Source organism: Chrysemys picta, chromosome 6 (genome assembly GCF_011386835.1).
Source record: "Chrysemys picta bellii isolate R12L10 chromosome 6, ASM1138683v2, whole genome shotgun sequence".
NCBI classification, from domain to species: Eukaryota; Metazoa; Chordata; order Testudines; family Emydidae; genus Chrysemys; species Chrysemys picta.
The window spans coordinates 90,775,104-90,797,944 of record NC_088796.1 but is presented as its reverse complement, the minus strand read 5'-3'; the positions used below and the strand labels follow the sequence as shown (position 1 = coordinate 90,797,944).

At 43.2% G+C, this 22,841-nt stretch overlaps 1 protein-coding gene across 4 annotated transcripts in view; it reads right to left on the bottom strand.

Annotated features, from left to right (window-relative positions):
* Positions 1 to 21,318, bottom strand: part of ERMP1 (endoplasmic reticulum metallopeptidase 1) — a 58,986-nt gene extending 37,668 nt beyond the window's left edge. Inside the window, exons 1-4 of one of the 4 annotated variants that reach the window (XR_010588868.1) lie at positions 21,062 to 21,290; positions 17,389 to 17,690; positions 6,597 to 6,724; positions 5,158 to 5,263 (exon numbers count right to left, since the gene is read on the bottom strand). Coding sequence is in view for 3 of the 4 variants with exons in the window: in XM_005296804.4 (XP_005296861.2) it covers positions 5,158 to 5,263; positions 6,597 to 6,724; positions 17,389 to 17,690; positions 20,670 to 20,956 (823 nt within the window). In the remaining variant the exon portion in view is untranslated. The other 3 variants (XM_008166017.4, XM_065550422.1, XM_005296804.4) reach the window with 3 other exon arrangements.
* Between the last annotated feature and the right edge of the window lie 1,523 nt (positions 21,319 to 22,841).

Below are 22,841 nucleotides of genomic sequence, written 5' to 3'. Positions count from 1 at the left end.
TTTTGAAACGGCTGTCCTGTGTTGCTGCAAACATTTGCTAGTTGCACACCTCCCAAGAGGGCAAGTCTCCAGTAGGGGTTTGAGCTCTTTTGGACCTGCTGAAGGAGCCATGGTGAGAAAAAGAGGTGTTGAAGCCAGGGACCCAGTCTTGGAGTAGCTGAGTGGCAGGGCTGTCCTCTGTAAAAAGGGAAGGCCTAGGGAAAAGACAATTACACTCCCAGAGACACCATATAAAGGCTGGTTGGCGGCATAGAGTGCTTTGTGGATCCATGACACATGATTATCAATTTTATTGTAAATCCTTCTCTTATCTCATAATTTCTTAAGGGAAATTTATATGTTTTTATGACCTTCTTATTTTTAAACTAAAATGTTTCCCATGACAAGCAACCAGCCTTAATCACAACTGTATCAGTGTTTAGATACAATGATTATAGGTTCAACATAAAAACAGTAAGATAGATCTTGTTTGGATTACTGCACATCTCCAGTTCACAATGCTCAAATCCCATTTTCCCATGCAACAAACACTAATCTCGGTGTTTAAAAACAAGTTAAAGCCTGTTCATCGTGAGAGATTAAAGTCAATCTCAAATAAACTGTTTGAAAACTGTGAGGATTTAACATAAGATTACTAATGTCATTCAGTAAATCTCTTAAGACATCACCATACAAAAGATTCAAGTAGTACACAAGTCTTTACCTGTGACATTATTACAAACAAAGATTTTTCGAATTGCATGTTTAATTTATTTTTCACTATTTAAACCATTTTTACTTTTTATACTTTGTTCATTTTGGACACTGGAAATAAGCTAGCATGGTGTCCTATGTTTTAGCAAAGCACCTAGCCCATTTTAGCCCAGCACTGAGCACAGCTTAGGAAGGAAGTCAGCCAAGGTGACTTTAAGCCTAGTGTTACCAATCCTCCAGGATTGTCCTGGCGTCCCCAGGAATTAAAGATTAAACTTTAATTAAAGATTATGTCATGTGATGAAACCTCCAGGAATAAATCCAACCAAAATTTGCTCTCCTATTTAAACTATGTTTACACTACACCCCACCCCATCTTGATGCCAGTTCTGCACCATGCAGATCCCAACATGGATTTGAGCACCCTCAGGGGCTGGCTCCATAGGCCAGGAGCCACTACCATGGCTCTACATCACCTTAGGTTTCCCCCAGGCAAAGGGGATTCTTCAATTGGCAGGTTTACGGATTCTTCACACCATCAGAACAGCATAGAGCAGACAGAGGTACTGGGGAATTTAGCACTGTGGTCCCTACCACAACTTAAAAAAAAATCTCACTTGATTACAATCAGTTTCACTTTCTGACTCTTGTGCAATAGCACAGTGATGCAGTGTTTGACCTACACATTCTTCTGGAGAGGTTTTAATCCAAGATGAAAGGATGGTTTGATCAGGTTTTACAAAAGCCTCCTCCTGCCCCCAAACCAAAATCCTTCCTAATCTGGGCCTAAAACTACAGTCTCTTTTTATAATTCATAAATCTAAGTAACTCTTTAGGACATATTGTTGATCAATAAACATTTATATAGCAGTAGCACATAGATGCCTCAATTAATTTGGGACCCATGGTGCTAGTCACTGTACAAAAATGACAGTTCCCACTCCAATCCACCTGCAAGATTTTTTTTTTTTTTTTTTTTTAAGAAGATATCACAGGCAGAGGAGACAAATAAGCAGGCTAGGATGGGGAAAACAGGATAACAGATAAATATAACATGAGCACAATTAGCCATTTAGTAGCAGTGACTATAGCTCACCACTTTCCTAGCCATTATCAGGCTGCTATTTATGGTATGCATTACATAAGAGGCAAGTTTTGACAATGATAAGGTGGCAAGCAGCTTTATAGATTTTGACTCCGAGCTTCTTCCCCCACTCATAAGATGAAGATACGAGAGAGAAAGCCTGAAAGTGCTCGGACAGTCAGGCAATCGAGGCTGGCATCATGGGCCGAGTGGTGCCAAGAGATGACCTTGTGATATCAGCCTGGCTAAGCAGGTTGGGGGAAAGTTGTGGAGGACTTTGAAAGTAAGGACAATACGTTTTTGCTTGATGCACTGGAAGAGGAGATGCCAGTCCAGGGACTTCAGATGGGCCTGACAGAGCAGTGAGCCAGGAAGGGTATCTTAGCAGCCACATTCTGAATAGATTTGAGTGGAGGAAGCTGCAGGCTTCAGTGCCAGAGAGGGGGTATTAACAATAATCATGGCAGAAGATGATCACGGCATGGACTAGAGTTTTAGCAGTGTGAGCAAAGAGAAAATGTAGGATCTTGGAGATGCTGTACAGGAAGAATCAGCAAGGTTTAAACATGTGTTGGTCAAAGGAGAGGGCTCAGTCAAAGAAGATGCCAAGATTACAAACTTCAAAGAAAGAGAAAAGATTACTGTGTAGTTCACTGTGATAAAGAAATGGGGGAGAGAGAAGGGCTTAGAAGAAGTTCAAGAATTCACTGAAACAGACATGCTTTTTCTACTCTTCCCCTCAGTCAGCTGTTTAAAGCAGTTATAAGTTTGATTAATTTTTTTTTAAATTTAAATCTACATACCACTGACTTTGTGCTACTAACTGTTAGCACCATGTACTGGAAACAGTCAATACCATTGTAAATAGTCACCACTTATTGAAATCCCATGTCACTGTTAATGGAAGAGCCCTGTTAGATCATTCAGTCCATCTCTTCCACTTCCAATCAGTGCTGTTCCCTACAGAACAGCCTCAAGAGCCATATCTTGCTCGCACTGAAGTCAGTTAGAGTGTTATCATTACATTCTACTGGAGGACTGAGAACTAATTTCACATTTGAATATCTATAGTGACAGGAGCACTTAACTCTCCTTAGAAGTAACATAACAGGGTGAACTAGTGGCACAATAGCACAAGGTTTTTTGAAATGCCCTTCTTCGTTTTAAAACTCCTTCCAGAAATACCTCTCTCTTTGTCTCTCCAGACTAGATTAATAATCTTATACTGAAATCATGGCATTGATTGTGACAATGGGCCCCCCCGGCTACTCCCAGCATACAGAGCACTTCTGCAGTGATTCACCTGGCTTTCTGCTTGTTGATCTTGTAAATACTTTCCCGTTTAGTACAGAAGTTTGTTGATGCCAGCATTTCAGAAGATTACGTTAGTTTAAACAAGTCAGCAACACTTTTTAAATGCTGTTTTGAACACTACTATTGTCAAAGGAGAAGATTAAGTTAAGCATTTTTTCAAGAACCATTTCTTTAAATGCATTTAATTATCAATTTAATACCTGGAAAGGAAGTAAGAGACATAATTGTTTGAAAATGCATAACAAAGTAAATCACTTTCCCCTAAGGGAGTATTTCTTACTTCATCTGAAGAGTAGTAATATTTAGCCTTCATTTAGTTCTTTAGATCTTTAAAGCAATGTATAAACTTCTACCAAATCCCCAAAACTCTTGAAGAGGTATTAGCAGTATTAGTCTCCCACTTCACTGACTGGGAAATAGATTAAGTAATATGGTGATGATGACAGTGAGTCACTGGTAAAACTGGGAACAGTTCTCAGACATTCCTAACTTCCTGTCTCAGGTTCATTACTCTACCCCAGTGGTCTTCAAGCAGAGGTACATGTGCCCCTGGGGGTACGCAGAGGTCTTCCAGAGGGCACATCAACTCATCTAGATATTTGCCTAGTTTTACAACAGGCTACATGAAAAGCACTAGCGAAGTCAGTACAAACTAAAATTTCATACAGACAATGACTTGTTTATACTGCTCTATATACTACACAGAAATGTCAGTACAATATTTATATTCCAATTGATTTATTTTATAATTATATGATAAAAATTAGAAAGTAAGCAATTTTTCAGTAATAGTGTTCTGTAACACTTTTGTATTTTTTGTCTGATTTTGTAAGCAAGTAGTTTTTAAGTGAGGAAGCTTGGGGGTACGCAAGACAAATCAGACTCCTGAAAGGGGTACAGTGGTCTGGAGAGGTTGAAAACTTCTGCTCTAACCAACACTGAATTCAAGAGCTCCTTTAATGTAATAACTGGATATACAGGAGTCATTTATAATGTGTATAGTCATTAAAATGACAATACAGCAGCATGGATTAATGCACTCAAGCACAGCAAGGCCTCTATTGTTCCTTAGGCAGATATCAAGTAATTCTTAGGAAAAATAAGTGTCAGTGCAGGAATCTGAATATTTTGATATGTTTCATATTTTAGGACTTTGTTTTGACTGTCTCCTTTTCAATGCTTTGGGACCCTCCTCCCCACTACCTAAGGATATGTTTGGGAGACTCCTCCGCTCCCACATTATTTCTCCAGCAATATGTCAAATTCATTGTTTTGAAAAACTCTCTACTGAAGTTTTCCGTAGAAGCAATAAATAAACTGGTGCAGCAGAGGGAAATCTGCAGCCCAACCAGGATACAACAGAAGTTTATCACCAGCCCATTTATATTTCTGCAGAGCTGTGGTCAGCAGAAAGCTCTGGAAAGAACCAGGTTTGTGCTTTCAACAGAAAAAACAAAATGCACTCATTTAAGATGTTAGGAAGTACAGCAGCAGGATTATCCCACCATTCCACTGAGCTGTTTTGTACCAACTACTTCAACACAAAATGGAACTACAACTGCTGCCACTAAAGCCCCAGCTGTGCTGCAGAGGATTTCCTGCCTGTGAATTTCACAGCATAAAAGAGTTTTTTTTTTTTAAAGGAGTTAGATGGAATTTTAAAGGATCCCAAAGTGTATTTTATGGTTAAAAATTTAAGGTTGACAGATGAGAGCCAGGAAACCAAGATTAAAGCCAATATTCCATTTTAAATTCATTATGGAAAAAAGTACCAAAAAATTGGCATTAAGAAGATATGTTGCCTCATGTCTTCACAATGACTGTCTCTGCTTGTGCCACAGCCTTAGGGTAATTAAACCTGTTCAATAGTTCGTTACCTGTAAGGTAAGGATATGATAGGGATTCTGCATGGTGTGAAATTTATTCTCATCGACCTCATGAGTTATTTTCAATATTCTCTAAGAAGTTTGTTTCTAATAAGAAAGCTTTAGTTTGTTTGTTTTTTGTTCTAAATAAAACACAACCAACTCATGTATACAAGTGGGAAATGTAATGCATGATCATACCTGTTTGAAACACAAGCTCTTTCCCTCCTACACCTGCTGCTTCCAGGTTAATAAATGCTCTAATCGACTTGGCCCAGCGGTGTTGTGTAATGAAGCCATGACTAGCCTTGACAGGAAGCAAAGAAAATATAGATCAAATATCTTTAAGACAAAGCCTAGAGATTATTTTCCATCAGAGGCACCTAGAATTCAGATTTTGACAGGGAAAGATCATAGGTGCATTCAGGTGAAGCCAGAAGTTTACTTGAGGGCACAGAGAAGAGCCACCATCAACATAACAGAATTCACTCATCTTTATCCATGACACCACCACCACATGTCTCCTCTTTCTTCATGCCCTCAAAAACCCTTATGTTCATGCTGATTGTTTGGTGTCCAATCCACATATTTAATATGTATATCGTTACATACTAGAAAGTCCAATCAGCCAGGCCCTTTACAAACAGACACACAGTGTTTATCTCAAAGAGCTTACATGCCTACAAACAATAGTTTAGCATAGTTAGGGTGTTTACGATCTGTTTTTGTAATAACAAAATAAAACATATTTAGCTAATTACTACTGATTATCATGAATGCAACAGGTTCCCTACTATGCCTTACTAACCAAATTGTTCCACCTGAATTATAAATGAAGAACCACATAACAATACACAGACTTCCATAACAGTACACTAGTATGGTTAGACTTGTAGTGTAAATGTAAATGAGCACTAAGACTACTTTACACTTCCAGATTTATGTAAAAAAGTGACCTTAATCTAAGTGAGAATCATGCCTGTAGAGTAGATGAGCTTTTAGAGTTACAAGGTCTGTTAATTTTCACGGCTAGAAAGTTATACAGCATTAAAATACTTTTTCAGGGGAGGGCAAAGGAGGAAACGAATGGCTATAACATCAGTTTGTGACTTGCCAACCGTGACAAAAAGACACTTTAAAGCAAACAAATAAAATAATCAATTTGCACTTCTGTAACATCTGTCATAGGAAATCAAAATATTTACAAATATTAAGTCTGGGAGTTAAGTATTTCACCCATCTGAAAACAAGTATAAATGATGCACAGAGAACTGACTTTTTTTTTTTTTTCTAATCTCAATGTCACACCAGTGAGAGGTAGAACTGGGAGTAGAACCCAAGAGTCGAGAGTCTCAGTCCTCTGAGCTGAGCAACACATGATGCTGCATCTTACTTGCAACACTTAGGAACCTACTCATTAAAGCAACATTGTGAGCATTCATAATTCAGGTATAAAGTTAATTTTAAGTAGCAAGTAGCTTTTCCTCAGATAATTGAAAAGCAGATTAACATCTGTAACTGACATTTAGACTTGTAAAATACAAGTTATACCTATAATTACAATTTCCTTTGTCAATCATCTTTAATTCAGGGTTCCGATTATGCATGTTTTATAAATCTGGCATACTAATTAATCTTACCTGCAAGATATTTTCTTCTGCGCCATTGAAAAGGAATATGACAGCATGTTGCAAGGGATCAGATGACTTTGAGAGAGTGTTCAGTATTTCAAGCATCACTGAGCAACTAACAGCATCATCACTGGCACCTTAATAAGTGGAACAGAGTAGCTAATGTGAGATTTTTAACATGGTTAAGACCTGTCCCCTCAACTTGATCCTTAACTACTCAAACATATTTAAAGAACACATCGGAGTCCTGGTAGACCGCAGGATGACTATGAGTCGACAATGTGACGTGGCAGTGAAAAAAGCCAATGCGGTCTTGGGATGCATTAGGCGAGGTATATCTAGTAGGGATAAGGAGGTGCTGCTTCCGTTGTACAAGGCACTGGTGAGACCTCATTTGGAGTACTGTGTGCAGTTCTGGTCTCCCATGTTTAAAAAAGATGAACTCAAACTGGAACGGGTACAGAGAAGGGCCACTAGGATGATCAGAAGAATGGAAAACCTGTCGTATGAAAGGAGACTCGAGGAGCTCGGTTTGTTTAGCCTAACCAAAAGAAGGCTGAGGGGGGATATGATTGCTCTCTTTAAATATATCAGAGGAATAAATACCAGGAAGGGAAAGGAATTATTTCAGCTCAGTACTAATGTGGACACGAGAACGAATGGATATAAACTGGCCGTGGGGAAGTTTAGGCTTGAAATTAGACGAAGGTTTCTAACCGTCAGAGGGGTGAAATATTGGAACAGTCTTCCGAGGGAAACGGTGGGGGTGAAGGACCTGTCTGGCTTTAAGATTAAGCTAGATAAGTTTATGGAGGGAATGGTTTAATGGGATAACATGATTTTAGTCAAATAAACAGCGTGCCATCGCTGGTAAATAGTATCAATGGCCAATGAGGGTCTGGCTGGAGAATCTTGCCTACATGCTCGGGGTTCTACTGATCGCCATATTTGGGGTCGGGAAGGAATTTTCCTCCAGGGTAGATTGGCAGAGGCCCTGGAGGTTTTTCGCCTTCCTCCGCAGCATGGGGCAGGGGTCGCTAGCTGGAGGATTCTCTGCTACTTGAAGTCTCTAAACCACAGGATTTGGGGACTTCAACAGCAGAGTCAAGGGAAAGGGGTTGGGACGGCTTTGTGGCCTGCATCATGCGGGAGGTCAGACTAGATGATCATAATGGTCCCTTCTGACCTTAAAGTCTATGAGTCTATCCACCTCATTTTTGAAAACGTAATATTATTACAAGTGACACGTCATAACACTACAACAAAGATTTTAAAAAATATATTATTCCTTAGTAATTTTATTCTGACTATACACAATGTGCAAACAAATGAAGTTTCAGTGTCTCCCCTTGCATAATCAGTTTCCTGTATTTGTACAAGTCATTTACAGCAATGAAAAAGAAAAAAACATTTAAAAGCAAAAATTGCCAACTAGACTCAGGGACAGATATAGTATTTAAGATTAAAAAAAATTGTTAAAAAGTAAACTGAACAGTCAGGTATGTTCCTTTAATATTTATGTTCTGATATTTTCATAATAAATTATATTAATTGTACCTGCAGCGATATTAGATAAATCTATGCAAAAAATAGTGCTAGAGGAAACAGTGTAAAATGGTTTTAAAATACTGGACCAAATATTCATTCTTCTCTTAAAATAAAAAGTTTCAAATATTTTAAAAGCACTTGCGTAATAATCTAGCTCCTGGTGAGAGTTAGCTTTTGGCATGTCACCACGCTGCACAAGTAAAGTAACCTTTAAGTCTGTGGGTTGTTTATCCTTAATCATTACATTAACAAACATGAACATAGAGCAATGGTTCCCAAACTGCGGTTCACGAAATGTATCGGGGGTTCTCAGAAAAAAAAAAATCTGTAATGGTGGACAGAGCCGTCCCTAGGGACCCCAGGCGGGAGGGCCAGCAGCCCAAGCCCTGTGGAGCGCAGGGCCAGCAGCCAGGACCCCGGGCATGCAGGCGGCAGCTGAGACCCTGTCACTGGCAGACAGGAAAAGTTGGAAAGTATGAGGGGCAAAGTGGGAGGGGGAGCCACGCTGCACCTGGTGGGCCGTCCAGGCTAATCCCTGGCCCCGCACCACCCTGATGGCGGAAGAAAAAGTATTTGCACGCCAAATCAGCCGGAACCAAGGTCATTGTAACCAAGGCAGCGGTAACGACCCTCAGTTAGTCCATACTCAGTCATTCTCTGTAGCGTGCTGTTTTGCTCCAATGAGACATGAGTGAATCTTCTCATTTACTAAGTTGTTCGTTTGTTAGCGTTCCAGTGTGTTATTTTTATTTGAACTGTTGTACACCCAATATGGACAAGTGGCTGAAAACGGAAAGTGTAAAGACATGAGAAAATGAACGTTCGACATCAGCCAGTGTTTCGTCAAGTCCGAAGCGTGGAAAATCTAAGTCAAATGATCATGATGGTCCTGAAAAGTTGCTTTTGAAGAAAAGAAAATATGACAACGATTATATAAAATATGGCTTTACGTGCACTGGTGATCAAAAATGTCCAAAACCACAGTGCATAATCTGTGGTGGTGATCTAGCAAACAGCAGCCACAAACCTTCTCTACTTCGACACAACTTAGAAGCTAGCCACCCCGCACAACTTGACAAGCCTGTTGATTTTTTCAAGCAAAAATTAGTTGAGTGGAAAAGTGACATTACCAGTTTTGTAACCAAAGCAAGTACTGATAACGAAAATGCACTTGAAGCATCATATCAAGTGAGCTACCGAGTAGCAAAAGCATCAGAAGCCCATACCATAGCAGAGAGCTTGGTTGGTCCATGTATAAAAGACATAGTTCATTGTATGCTCAGAGAAAAGGCTGCAAAAAGAATTGACGTAGTACCTTTGTCCAATAAGTTGTCATTAATTTTTCGTGACATGTCAAGTAACATAGAGATCACAATTGTACATAGAGTGAAAAATAGTCCATATTATGCTATACTGTTGGATGAATCAACTGATGTTGCTAATCTATTTTGCTAGCATTTGTACATTATGTGAATGAAGGTCTGGTTGAAGTCAACTTGTTGTTTTGCCGACCATGGAAAGAACGTACAACTGGAGAAGATATCTTCAATCTGACTAATGCATATTTTCAAGAAAAGGAAATAGATTGGTCTCATTGCCTAGGCATTTGCACTGATGGGGCCACATCAATGACGGGGAAGTAGACCAGATTTGTAGCTCAAACAAAAAAGGTTGCATCAAATGTCTCTTGGACTCATTGCAATATCCATAGACAAGCCCTCACAGCAAAACGCATGCCTGAGGGACCAAAGGAAGTGCCGGACAATGCAATGAAAATAGTGAATTTCATAAAATCATGGCCAACAAATTCCAGAATATTTCACGTACTTTGTGAAGAAATGGGTAGTGTACACAACTGTCTGTTGTCCCATACCGAAGTTGGATGGCTCTCACATGGCAAAATCTTTGTGCGCATGTCAAGGTTCCCTCCCCACTCTGAACTTTAGGGTACAGATGTGGGGACCTGCATGAAAGCCCCCTAAGCTTAATTATCAGCTTAGGTTAACAGTAAGCTGCCACCACCAAGCGTGTTCCAAATCTTAGGGGAGAGCCACTTGGAACTCTGCCTTTCCCCAAATATTTCCCAAGTCTCTAACCCCCCCTTTCCTGGGCAGATTTGAGACTAATTCCTCCCGCCCAAGTCCTTACCCCCCTTTTTCTGGGTAGGCTTGAGAGTATACCCTCACCAATTAGTCCTGGTGAACACCGATCCAAAAACCTTAGATCTTAAAACAATGAAAAGTCAATCAAGTTCTTAAAAGAAGAATTTTAATTAAAGAAAAAAGTAAAATCATCTCTGTAAAATCAGAAAATAACTTTACAGGGTAATCAGATTCAAAGAGCCCAGCCGAACCCCCTCTAGCCTTAGGTTCAAAGTTACAGCAAACAGAGGTAAACCCTCTAGCAAAAGGAACATTTACAAGTTGAGAAAACAAAGATAAAACTAACACGCTTTGCCTGGCTGTTACTTACAAGGTTGAAATATGAGAGACTTGTTCACAAAGATTTGGAGAGCATGGATTGATGTCCGGTCCCTCTTAGGCCCAAGAGCGAACACACCCCCAAACAAAGAGCACACAAACAAATGCCTTCCCCCCACCAAGATTTGAAAGTATCTTGTCCCCTTATTGGTCCTGTGGGTCAGGTGTCAGCCAGGTTACCTGAGCTTCTTAACCCTTTACAGGTAAAAGGATTTTGGTGTGTCTGGCCAGGAGGGATTTTATAGTATTGTACACAGGAGGGTTGTTACCCTTCCCGTTATAGTTATGACAGCTTGTTTGAGCTTAGAACGGAAATCCTTGTTTTTTCCAGCAGCCACCCTTTCCACCTCGACAGCTGTATGGAAAATCATGTCTGGCTCCAGAGCCTAGCTTATTTAGCAGACATTTTCTTGAGGATTAATGCCCTAAATTTGTCTCTTCAAGGCCTCAACATAACAGTTTTCAACGTGCAAGATCAAGTTGAATCCATGATAAAGACGTTGCGGTTCTGGGAAAGGTGTTTGGAAAACAATCAAACTGAGTGTTTCAGTACTCTTCATGACTTCCTGGCAGAACATAAACTTCAGTTGGATCAGTGCACTAAAACCAATATCATTGCACACCTAAAAGGACTTTGCACAACATTCAGGGAATACTTTTCAGCTATGTCAGGCAATAATGACTGGATTTGCAACCCCTTTGAGGATACCACTTTCTCAACGCAGATATTGAGCACTGAAGAACAGAAATTAAATTGAAATTTCCTGTGATTACAAACTGAAGAGGAGTTTCAGAAGTCAGTCATTGATCAACTTTTGGATGAGTTTAAGTAATGAATACCCCGTGCTAGCAGAAAAAGCTACTATAGTTTTGTTACTGTTTTCAACATACTTATGCGAGAAAGCATTTTCCTTGTATGCACATCTGAAAACCGAATACAGAAGCAAACTCAGTGCCGAACCAGACCTGAGACTTTATCTTTCTCCAGTGGTTCTGGACTTCCAAGAGCTATGCAGATCAAAGCAAGTGCATCCATTTAAACTTTAAGACTTCTTATGAGAAATGAAAAGGGAGGTGGATATTTTTTGCTGTTTCTAAAATTAAATAGGCTGCTAGTGTTGTTTTTTAAATTATTATGAAGAACAAGTTTAAGCTTTGGTATAGTCGTGCATTGTTTGCCTGGGCTGCTCAAGACCCAAATGCTTGTGGAAGGAATTCTTTATTTGAATTGGCTTCTTAAATACCTTCATGCTGGTTCATGTCTGGTACTCTTTGATGAAACATGTAGTAGCCTTGTCCTAGAACAGGCTTTATTGAAGTGATATGAGCTACAAAAGTGAAATCTTGGAAGAGTGTTGCCGTTTTCATAATGTAATAAAATTAATAATGTGATAATAAACAGTGTGTAATAAGCGTGTCATAAAAAAAACAAATTATTTCCAAGATCACTGCTTCTATAATTTATGCTCAAACAAGGGAGAAAATCCCTGGAAATATTCACTTTTAGCGGGCGGGGGGGTTCGTGAGATTTGGTATTTTCATGAAAGGGGTTCGTAGGTTGTAAAAGTTTGGGAACCACTGACATAGAGCGTACTCAATGTGAAAACTAATAAAAAGCCTCTTCATAGAAGTAAACCAAAGAGAATTCTGTAACATGTTTATGCAGCAACATTTAAATAATTACACACAAAAAACATACATTAAAACATTATTAGGGTTGCAAAGTCAAGCACTCAAAAGTTATGAAATGCCAGAAACATGCATTCATGGTCCTTAATTACATACTACCTTTTCCATAGGACCCCTGCCTCATTCAGTGTATAGGATGGACTGTTTTCCCTTAATGAGGACCTAGTCAATATTTTATTGTCTCCTCATTGTTCAATATATGGCCATATCCACAGGAAGGAACTCCAGGAAGATGGGAGATCAGCATCTTCAAAGACCCACTGTCTTTCCTAATGGCCCATCCAGGCTGATTGCATACTGTCTGGTGGGCCTTCCCCAAGTATACACAGTTGCAATTGTTACATAGTCAATATTCCTAACTTCAGATACAGAAATGATACATGCATACACATTGGATAATTACATTCAGTAAATTACAACCTTTCAAATTCCTCACATGACCCATCTTGCATAAAACATATCTTAGTTATGCCACATTCATATCATAATATTTCTATGAAGAATATGGGGGCTTAACGTCACACTGGCATTTCCTAACTTTTTGAGTGTTAACTTTGCAATTTTAATCATGTTCTTTTAACAGTTTTTGTGTTGCAATTTCCTAGATTTTTTAGAAAAGCAAACTGAAAAAGCAGAAATTCTGTCATATAGTAGCATGCTGACACCCACATGGTTCCTCAGAACTGGAACCTCTAAATCTACACAGCTTCCCCTTGAGCTAATGGAGTGACTGATAGCAATGGTAGGTCATCAGAGTCTATGTGGTCCAACAGTAGAGGCAGGTGAGACACTGGTTTTCACAGGTATTTGTTGATGGCAAAGGAATAGCAAAGTTCTGGGATCTCAAGCTTCATTTCAGGTTCTGGAGGGGTGTGTGCTTGAGTGGACACACACTCTTCTGACCAATCCCTCCAAACTTGATACTACGGCTCCATCCCCTCCAACCTGTCCCTGTCATACCTCTTCCTCCTCCCCTCCCCCAAAGCTTTGTCCCAGTCCCATTCTCCTTCACTACCCAGTACCAGTCTCCTTGCCCAGCCAGTCCTAGTCTTTGTCCCACTTTCACATCTTGTCTGATGTCTCCCTTCTCTGCCAACACTTGCTCCTAATCCTAGTTTCACTGCCTGGGCTTTTCAGCCAGTCTCAGTCTCCCTCTCACATACACCCTTCTTGGCTCCTTGCTCCAATGTCCCCCCCAGCTCCTAGTCTAATAATAATAATAATAATAATATATGGAGATATACTTATCTCATAGAACTGGAAGGGACCCTGAAAGGTCATTGAGTCCAGCCCCCTGCCTTCACTAGCAGGACCAAGTACTGATTTTGCCCCAGATCCCTAAGTGGCCCCCTCAAGTACTGAATTCACAACCCTGGATTTAGCAGGCCAATGCTCAAACCACTGAGCTATCCCTCCCCCCGACCTCTGTGATCCTCCTCTCCAGCTATCTGGCTCCCAGTCCTCCCTTACCTCCACATTTCCCTCCCGAGTTCTCTCCACCTCCACTTTCCAGACTCCTTGTCCCCATCTGCTCCTTTCCCTCCCCCAGCTCCAGATTTCAGGTCAGACAGCTTCCTATTCTACACTGCCGTGTCAGCACTGAGAGCACAGGAGAGACAGGCTCTCTGCTCTCAAGTTCCCGTGCCCAGCACTAACCATGCCCAGAGCAGCTTGCAATTAAAGGGAAAGCCCAGCTTCATGCCTGTACCCCTAGGCTGGAAGGAACATGAGAACGGTGCATGCACAGTCTGGTCCACAATAGGAGCTATGACAGAATGGAACTATTCAGTTTCCCCTTCCACCAAGCCACTCCTCACAGCCGATTTACGCATAGAACTGTGACATTTCACAAGGGTAACCAAGGTTGTGAGGCACCTCACTTACCACTGCTGTGAGGAGGTCTTACTGCGAGGAAGTCTGATCTGTGCAGCCATGTCTCAACTTCCTAACTCCACTGGCCACACAAGTACTCCCCGCTCAGCCTAGGCAGACTCTACTGTCTAGGTCAGTGATAGGTACACTCCAATCCCTGAGCCCATAAGAAAGTCTGCAGAAAAGAATCATTACTTTTTCATGGACCTTATGTCCATTAGGGCACGGCTCCTTTTCTGGCAACCTTATTCACCCACTGACGGGCTATACTATTATGTTCACCACTTTTACAAGACTATGATAAATTTTGTATAAAGTATGCCTTGTGAGGTTTCATTTGAAAAGTCAGAATCTGCTGAATGTCACATTATCCTGGTGAAATATGTGTAGCAACACTATAAGTGAAGTTAAAAGATTCTACTGTATGATTGTTACTGAAATATGTTGTGACTCTGGGTAGAGCCCACAAACCAGTTTTTTCAGAGACAAAGACACACTGGCATTGAAAAGCTATCACCTGCCTAAGTGGCCATTCTGCAGCAGAGGGAAGGTGTGAATAAGAAATGTATATTGCATCATAAGAATGGTTCAAACCTCACACCCACAAAAGTTCGCCTGTCGCCTGCACCCCAGCAGGGTGTAGTCCTCACAGAGGGGAGGGGGGCATAAGAATGTGAGACAGTAGTCTTCAACTACTTCTCCAATCTCTCTGCTCGTGACATTAAATAATACCTGAAGGACACTGAACTAAGGGAGAGGAGTCCCAGTCTGAAAGGAAACCCAGCCTGTGAAATTTACTGCAGCGTATGGTGAGACAAAACCATTTGCTTTTAAGTTCACTTAGCTTGGTAAGTTTGGTTCCAAAAAAAAAAAAAAAAAAAAAAAGTAAAATGCAAGCTAATACCTATCCTGAAATTTATGCATCACTTGTAATCACTTAAAATCTATCTACACTTATCTTATTGTTTTATCTTAACCAATGTGTTTGGATTAGTATGGAAAACTCCATCGGGGATAACAAGGTTCGTGCATTATTTTCCTTTCATGAAATGATGGACTTCCTATGAGCTTGTATTGTTCAGAAGGATACTGAACCATACAAGACACACATTTCTGGGGGGACAAGGCTAGGACTAGGAATCTGCAGGAGTTGACCTGTATGTAATTCATGAGCGATAGGTCAAAGTGCTCAAGAATTTAGTTAGGAGTGAATTTGCATGCTGAAGGCTGTGAGAGCAGGCCAGGAGTGGATGTTCTGACAGCAATGCAGTGTAAAAAGCACCCCAATCTAGAGAACTAAGGGGACACAGCTGTTCAACGGTCTAGATTGTAGTCTGGGTAATGTCACACCCACCTTAGGTTTGGGAAAAATAATCTCACTTCCCAGAAGCCCCTGACAAGTAAGAGCACCATCCAGATGCACAAAAGCATCAGGTTTTCTGCCTACCAGATAAGGACCACAGAGGAGGCCTAGGTAGGCTGAGTGAAACCAGGAACAGCAGCACTAAGCTGCCAATCTAAGAGGAAGCTCAGTGAGAATATAGGAAAGAGGCAAGGAGAAAGTTCCATTTGCTCTGCTTAGCTCTGAGTTTCCAGCAAGTGGGAAGGGTAATCAGCCTAGCAGGGAACCGTCACATGAGTAATGACTTGAGAAAAGAGGGCTGGGAAGAAGGACACTGCTAAGCATCATCATCGGCAATCTCTCGATTCGAGGATGATCTCTACCACAGATTTACATATGAGTCCTGAGATGACTCAGGAGTACGTGCCTGGAACCACTGATCTGCCTGCAGTAGGTAGAGACATTTCCTGGCAGGTCAGCTGCCTGCTGGGAGAAAGTTCTTTCTTTTTCCTTCCTTCCCCCTCTCCCTCTCCCTCTTTTCAGCTTCAAGGGCAAGGTGCATCTCCTTGAAGCAAGCTACTGCCTGATGGAGGATGTGGTGCCACTGAGGTCAGTTGGTAGCTTGCTCCTCCCAGCTTGTGATGTCCATGTCAGTTGTCTTAAGATACACTTTCAATGTGTCTTTGTAGCGTTTCCTCTGACCACCATGGTCATGCTAAGCAGGCTTAAGGCCAACCCTCAGTTTGTAAGCATTATCTCTCAGTCCTCCGATTAGAGATCTGTGGTGACTAGTGAGAGAAGAGACTGGGTGGCAGTTTCTCCATAGATAGGAATCTCTGTAGTATCTCTTTGTCTAAAGGTATGCAATAGTTTAATTTTCCAGTCAAGTCAGAGTAGGATGTGTAGCAACTGCTAAAGAGACATGCAAATTTACCACCAGCAGAGGCTGCAAGATACTCTGATTTGATTTTAAGAGGCTGAATAGAGCTTGGAAGTTATAGTCTGCAGTCAGGTCTCTCAAAGTAAAAACAAGCTATTTTTGCCTGAAACAAGCAACAATTCATGTTGCCTGCTGAGCCACAGTAGACTTGGTAGTAAAATAATAACTATAGTTTGACTACATGCTGCTGCAAACAAAATTTGATTTGATTTTAGGAGGGAAACAGCCTCCACTTAGAAATTTTATTGCCCTTGCAATTGAAGCTTAGCTGCCACCAGGACCAAATCAATCACATTATTTAACACATTTGTATAAAATACACATGCAGACTTTATTAATTAAAAATATAAAAATATCTAGTACATCAAACCACCCTGCTGGATTTGGATAACAAGAGTCAATTTGAATCAGTGGAAAGTAACATTGAAGGATCTGGGCCAAGTAAGTAAAACACACGATACAGAGGAGTATGCAGAGGAATACGAGAAATTCAGATGTATTCCCAGAATTCACAGGCAGGAAAATACTCATGGTTTCATGTCAGAGACCAAGGGTGAAATCCTGGCCCGACTAACTGCAATGGGGTCACAATTTCACCCTAAATGTTTTGCGTAATTTGTTGCAAGTATGAGATACTCTTCAATATGGCTAGCCCTCTTATAAGTGGATGTAAAAGACATTGTGTGTAAAAAAACATTAGAACAAATTCCCTGCATGAAAACAGTTCTGTTGCTCATGTAACATGCATCACTTTGTCCACAAGCAGCTCCCATTACTATATGGCTGTAAAAAGCATCATAAAGAACACCAAAAGCTATAACAAAACAGAAGCTGCTCTTCATCACGAAAAACTTTTAGAAGCCAAAAGGTATAAGTTGTCATATTAAGACAACAAAAGTTCAACAAAGACAGGTAAATACATGCACCTACCTGGGGTATTTGGTACAGAGTCAAAGTGACAATTGGATAGCACGGCATGCTTAGCTCCACTTCTGGGCTCCAACTTAACCACAACATTAGTTATGTTTGCATAGTAACTGGTAAAGCCACCTAAGAAGTCAATGCTGAAGGAGCCTGTTGGCCTCTGTATATCTACAGAAATCTTGTGTGCATCACTGCTTTCGCTTTCAATTGCCTTAATTTGTTCTAAGAGGTAGTTAACTGTGAGAATTTCATTTTCTGGACTTCCAACTGTCCTGGGACCAACTGCTGTTATATTTTCAAGATATTCCCTACAAGAGATAAATTGAAACATTAACAATGCAGATTTCTTGTAACAAATGCATTCAATATGCAACTTGGCCACAATTTGTACATTTTCAGACACCCTTCCACTCCATACGCTAAGCAGAAGAGGCTTAAATCACCTACCATGTACTGCATCTGAACACTGCTAAAATTCCTAATGCTATTAAGGTCAAAGATCTGGGTACACTTTTGCTCAGTGCCATGTTGCCTACCAGAACCAGGGAGAAGTGTGACAGCACTAAACACCCCCTTTCTGTGTGACAATATGACAATCCACTTATTTTATCTTTCAAAATAAGAATATCAGCATAGAAAAAGCATGGAGAGAGAGCAAACTGTCAAGTAAGTTATTTGCTTTTTGATGCATATATATCACACACCCCAACCCCATCCCCCGCAGGTCTGAACAAGCACATTCTTTGTAAGATTTACAATGAGCCAAATAATAGATTTATTTTACATTTATTTCAATTTGTCAACCACCTTTCCCAAACACATTAGAACAATTAAAATTTAAGATATACAACACCAAAAGAAATACACAATTTGATCACCCAAATCAGGGGTGGGCAAACTACGTGCCACATCCGGCCCACGGGACCACCCTGCCCGGCCCCCGAGCTCCTGGCCCAGGAGGCTAGCCCCCGGCCCCTCCCCTGCTGTCCCGCCTCCCCCACAACCTCAGCTCACTCGCTCCGCAGCTGGCGCAATGCTCTGGGCAGCGGGGCTGAGAGCTCCTGGGGCAGCGCAGCTGCAGAGCCCGGCCTGACCCAGTGCTCTGTGCTGCGTGATGGCAGCATGGCCCAGCTCCACCGCCGCCAGTGCTCCAGGCAGCGCGGTAAGGGGGCAGGGAGCAGGGGTTGGATAGAGGGCAGGGGAGTTCAGGGTGGTAGTCGGGGGGTGTGGATGGTGGTCAGGGGGAAAACAGGGGGTTGAATGGGGGCAGGGGTCCCAGGGGGGCAGTCAGGAAGGGGGGGGGGTTGGATGGGAGGACAGGGGCTCCAGGGGCAGTCAGGGGACAGGGAGAAGGGTTGGTTGGATGGGGCAGGGGGGAGGTCCGGGGACAGGAAGCAGGGGTGTGTGGATGGGGCAGGGGTTCCAGAGGGGCCATCAGGGAACGGGGGGGTTGGATGGGGCAGGAGTCCCAGGGGGGAGGAGGGGCCACGACCCTCTCCCCTAACCAGCCCTCCATACAATTTACGAACCCGATGCAGCCCTCAGGCCAAAAGGTTTGCCCGCCCCTGCCCAAACGTTAACACAATATTTATTCACCACAAAAATAAAACCTACGAGAATGCCAAAAGGAAACCGTAGCTCTTAAATATTTAGCCTATATTCTCCCCAGGGTATGTCTACACTGCAAGTGAAGGTGTTAGTACAGGCAGCCATACCCACGCTAACTTTAATTTAGCTAACATGGGTAACAACAGTAGTGTAGATATTGGGGCCAGGGCTAATGGCCATACTCTGGCTATATCTACACCACCACTTATGTTGGCAAAACTTATGTCGCCCAGCGACGTGAAAAACAAACCCCTAAGTGACATAAGTTTTGCTGACATATGTGGTTGTGTGCACAGCGCTGTGTCGGCAGGAAAGTTTCTCCCACCGACATAGCTACCGCCATTCGTTGAGATGGTTTTGTTATGTTGACAGGAGAACTCTTGACCATCATAGAGAGGCTACACAAGCGGTCTTACAGCAACACAGCTACATCAGGACAGCTGTGGCACTGTAAGCTCGCTAGTGTACGAATGGCCTAAGATAGACAGACTTTGCTGAGTGGCAGAAAAGTTAACAATGTTAGGCTCTGACAGACCAAGGCGGGAGTTTCAGAAATTAATGTTCTTCATGAAGACAACTGACAGCAACTCCCTCCCATTTTCCCAGAATTATAATTCTTCAGGGCAGCAAACGTGTCTAGATGTTTGTACAATGCCTGGTACAATCAGGCCTCAAAGCACAGTTCCACTCTGAATATTGATAAATAAAAAAATAGCAATTAGATGTTTTCCTTTTGTTTTCTCAAAATTAAATCTGCTCAGTGGCAAAAAGTAAACTTTTACTGCTTTTTAGTCCTGTTAGTCATATACGGCCAACACAGCTAAGAGAGATGGATTCTAGTCCCTGTGTTTCATCAACAGAATTGTACAGTAGAACCTCAAGTTACGAACAGCAGTTACACACTGATCAGTCAACCACACACATCATTTGGAACCAGAAGTATGCAATCAGGAAGCAGCAGAGATGCACACACACACATACACACACAAAGAAGCAGCAACAAATACAGTACAGTACTAAACTAGTAAAAAAAATAAAGGGAAAGCATCATTTTTCTTCCACATAGTAAAGTTTCAAAGTTGTAGTAAGTCAATGTTCAGTTGTAAACTTTTAAAGGAACCCTAATGTTTTGTCCAGAGTTAGAAACAGCCTCCATTCCCAAGATGTTTGTAATTCTGAGGTTCTACTGCATGTCCAATTAGCTACTCTCTGAAAACTCTGCGAAAGCATCTGGACCGCTCAGAAGTCAGCAAGGGCAGAAAAGGGGATGGGGATGATGTGTGAGAGAGAGATCACCTACTTTGACTCTTAGTGTAGCTCTACACTGCAATTAGACAGCTGGCCCACTTGGCCAGTACCTGATCCAGGAGTGAGGTGGAGAGGTCCGGAGGCAGGGCACTGAGGTGCGGAACGGGGAGAGGGGGGCGCTGGGAAGGACGTGGGGGGCAGGGGCGCTGGGAGGGACGGGGGCGGGATGAGGGGACATGGGGGGGTGGGATGGGGAGGCCCCTGGAGGGGTCGCGGGCGCTGCCCGAACCTGACCCGGGGAATGTCGAGGCGCTGGGAGGAAGGGGGCGGGATGGGGAGGCCGCGGCGCTGGGAGGGAGGTGGAAGGGGGAGGATGGGGAGAGAGGAGACGGGGCAGGAGGATGGAGGAGGGTCGCGGGCGCTGCCCGTACCTGGCCCGGGGGGCGCTGAAGTCCCGCGGCCCCGGCCGGCGCAGCAGCTGCCGCAGGGAGAGCTGCACCAGGGCCCGCAGCGCCAGCAGGTAGAGCAGCACCAGCAGCGCCCCCCGGGCCTCAGGCAGCAGCCGCCACCGGGAGCCGCCGGCGGGGCAGTCCCGCTTCTTCCCACCTGGGTCCGCCTCCCTGCGCCCCGGCAACTGCAGGGGCTGCGGAGCCCGGGACTCCCGCTCTCCGCCAGCAGCGCGGAGCCGCCGCACGGCCACCGCCGCGCCCCGCTCCATAGAGAGACCGAACCGGCACCGCTCGGCGGCCTGCGCGGCGACTGCTCTGCAAGGACGCTACGGGGCCGGAGAAGGGTCAAACCAGCTCGGCTAGGGCCGCCCCACCTGGATTTCGCGGGGGAGGTGCCTGCTTCCGATGAGTCACATGGGGAGACACCGGCAGCCATTCACCCCCCCCCCCCCCCGGGAAGCTGGTGAGGGTGAAGATGCCCCGCGGCCCTCGGGGGGGGGTCAGGGGTAGACCGCGCGCTGCTGAGCCCGGCGGGCCCTGGGCCCTGCCTGTGAGGGCTCCCTGCCGCCAGGAGCGCTAGGAAAGCAAAGGCCGGCTTGGTTCACGCCCGCAGCTCAGTTCCGTTCAGTATGTTCCTGCCCTAGCTGCCTGTCGGCCAAAGAATACAGCACAGGAGTCTGACTAGTAATCTGTTGAGCCCGTCATAAACTAGGTCGAGAGAGGCCAATTTTCAGACGTGCTGGTCATTCATAACTTCAGCTGGAAGTTGAAGATGGTGAAGCCAAGGGCAGTTGCACATAATCAGCACCTCTGAAATTCAGCCCCTACGTGCCTCTTGCTCTGTGACTGGGTCCCTGGCTGACACTGATGATTGGTTGTAAAAACAACAAGGAGTCTGGTGGCACCTTAAAGACTAACAGATTTATTTGGGCATAAGCTTTCGTGAGTAAAAACCTCACTTCTTCGGATGCATAGAGTGACTTCACAAGAGGACCAAACCCGGGCAAGTCTCTCATAGGGTAGAGCCCTGGCCCCCTTCCAGAACTGGCCCACCAGGCACCTTCACTAGCTGTCTTTTTAGCAAAAAGAAGAACAGGAGTACTTGTGGCACCTTAGAGACTAACAAATTTATTAGAGCATAAGCTTTCGTGGACTACAGCCCACTTCGAAGTGGGCTGTAGTCCACGAAAGCTTATGCTCTAATAAATTTGTTAGTCTTTAAGGTGCCACAAGTACTCCTGTTCTTCTTTTTGCGGATACAGACTAACACGGCTGCTACTCTGAAACCTGTCTTTTTAGCATACGTTGAAAGACTCTTCTCTTCCAATTAGCCACTCCCTTACCATTTGGGGCCCTCTCTCATGTTTCTGGTGTCTCCTGTATTAGTATCAAATACCTTTTGACAAATGGTTTGCCTTGATGGTCACTGCTATTCCATCTTTGTCAGCTTCCTTGGCTCTGTTCTTTAACTGATTTTATTTCTTTTAGAGGTTTGCTACTTCAATTTAGTCTAAGATGCATTTGATCTGTGCAAGGCACCCTATACCTGGATTACTAAATAAATATATAATCAATTGGTCCAAAGTTTGACAGACCTGAATAAGCCCCTGAGGGAGAAATTCCAAGCACCTCCATCTTCTTTCCTCCCTGCTGGTATGTTTTTCCATCTGAGTCATAGAATCAGCAGTTGTAACACCTCTTGGCTAAACAAACACGCCTGAAAGAGAAGGGACAGGTTGAAATGCAGTGACTACATTCCCAACAAACTTAAAGTATTTTTTGTAAGTTTCCATATTCTAGTAGTTCAGTGTCTCTTTTTACCTGATGCAATTCACATGTTGAAGTCAGAGTATGTTTATAAATTTCACTGCAGTCTGTGTCACTACACAACTTTTTTTTTTTAAAGGCTTCCTGGCATAGTGCTGGAGTTAGTGCATTTCTTTCTTTATTCTTTCCATTTGTTCCTTATTTGTTTTCTTTCTCTCTCTCCAACCCCACCTCCCCCACCCCACAAAGGGAACACTATTGGCAGGGCCGGCGCAACCCATTTGGGGGGCGGTGACCGCGGTGGCCGGATCTTCGGCCACCCCGCTCGTTGGCAGCATTTTGGGGGCGGGACCTTCCACTGCCTCTGTTGGAGGTGGCATTTCGGGG